Below are 1,412 nucleotides of genomic sequence, written 5' to 3'. Positions count from 1 at the left end.
GGGAGGGCCTGCAGCGGCTGCGTGCCAACCCCAAGCTGGCAGACGTGACGCTGGTGGCGGGCGGGCGGGAGTTCCCCTGCCACCGGAGCGTCCTGGCCCTCTGCAGCCACTACTTCCATGCCATGTTCTCCGGTGACTTTGCTGAGAGCATCGCAGCACGGGTGGAGCTGAAGGAGGTGGACCCTGATGTGCTGGAGATGCTGCTCGACTTCGCCTACACAGGGAAAGTCACCATCAACCAGGACAATGTGGAGGGGCTGATGCAGACCTCCAGCCAGCTCCACTTCCCCACTATCCAGAAGGTCTGCAGCCGCTACCTCCGGCAGCAGATGGATGCCACCAACTGCCTAGGTATCTGCGAGTTTGGTGAGAGCCATGGCTGCCCCGAGGTGTCCTCCAAGGCCTGGTCTTTCTTGCAGGAGAACTTTGAAGCTGTTTCTCAGCAGGAGGAGTTCCTCCAGCTCTCTAAGGAGAGGTTGGCTGTCTACCTCTCCAATGACCAGCTGCAGGTGCAGGAGGAACAGAGCCTGGCTGAGGCTGTGCTGCGCTGGGTACGCCATGACCCAGGGCCCCGAGCCCAGTTCCTGCCTGAGCTGCTGGAGCTGGCCCACCTCGTCTCACTGCCTGACCAGTACCTGCAGAACCTGCTTGCCACCGAGCCCCTTGTCCGTGACTCAGATGCTAGCAAGGCTCTTGTGGCTCGGTCCTGTGCCACGGTGGGTACCTCCTGCCCCCAGGCTGGGGCGTTGAGACTCAGCACAGAGCCTGAAAGTCTTGTCTCTGCCTCTCCGTCAGGGTCAGAGCAGTGCTGGTGCCTGGAAGAACCCCAAAATCCCACCACCAAAGCTGGAGGAGGTGCTGGTGGTGGTTGGTGGCCGTATGCTGGAGGAGAGCGAGGATGAGGCGGGGGAGCTCGAGATGCCGGCTACACCCAGGAACTTTGCCTTCTACAACCCCAAAAGCAGTAAGTGCCCACAGCAGGGGGAGGGTAAGTCCACACCCTCCGCGCCCCCACATGTCGTTTAATTCTCTGTTTACCCCAAAGCCACCTCTTGCCAAACAATCTGGTGTCAGGAGGGGCACTGGGCGCTGGGGGGGGAGGGAAGAGTGAAACAGGGCTGGCTTGAAAGCATCGTTCCTTTCTCTGCTGGGTTTCAGGGCAATGGATGGCACTGCCCGACTTCCCTGATTACAACAAATGGGGCTTTTCCTTGGTGGCTCTGAACAATGATGTGTATGTCACAGGTAGGTGCTGGGGCTGCTGGTGCAGGGTGGGGTGTCCCCAAGGAGTGGGGATGGAGGACAAAGATACGGGTATGGGGTTCTGGCACGGAGCCAGGGGCTGCCCTCTCTGAGCAAAGTCCTCGCCTTTCTCGCTTGGGTGGAGCCAGCCACTGGCAAAGGATGGCCAA

The 1,412-nt window shown here is 60.4% G+C and overlaps 1 protein-coding gene across 1 annotated transcript in view; it reads left to right on the top strand.

Moving 5' to 3' along the window:
* Positions 1–1,412, top strand: part of KLHL30 (kelch-like family member 30) — a 7,300-nt gene that overhangs the window by 2,192 nt on the left and 3,696 nt on the right. The window contains exons 2-4 of the mRNA XM_009996728.1: positions 36–716; positions 796–964; positions 1,159–1,245. Coding sequence (XP_009995030.1) covers positions 36–716; positions 796–964; positions 1,159–1,245 — 937 coding nt within the window. The remainder of the gene's footprint in view (positions 1–35; positions 717–795; positions 965–1,158; positions 1,246–1,412) is intronic.

Source organism: Chaetura pelagica, unplaced genomic scaffold, assembly GCF_000747805.2.
Source record: "Chaetura pelagica isolate M959 unplaced genomic scaffold, ChaPel_1.0 scaffold264, whole genome shotgun sequence".
Taxonomy (NCBI): domain Eukaryota; kingdom Metazoa; phylum Chordata; class Aves; order Apodiformes; family Apodidae; genus Chaetura; species Chaetura pelagica.
Note: the sequence above shows the minus strand (reverse complement) of the source record. Positions and strands in the feature narration are given on the sequence as shown.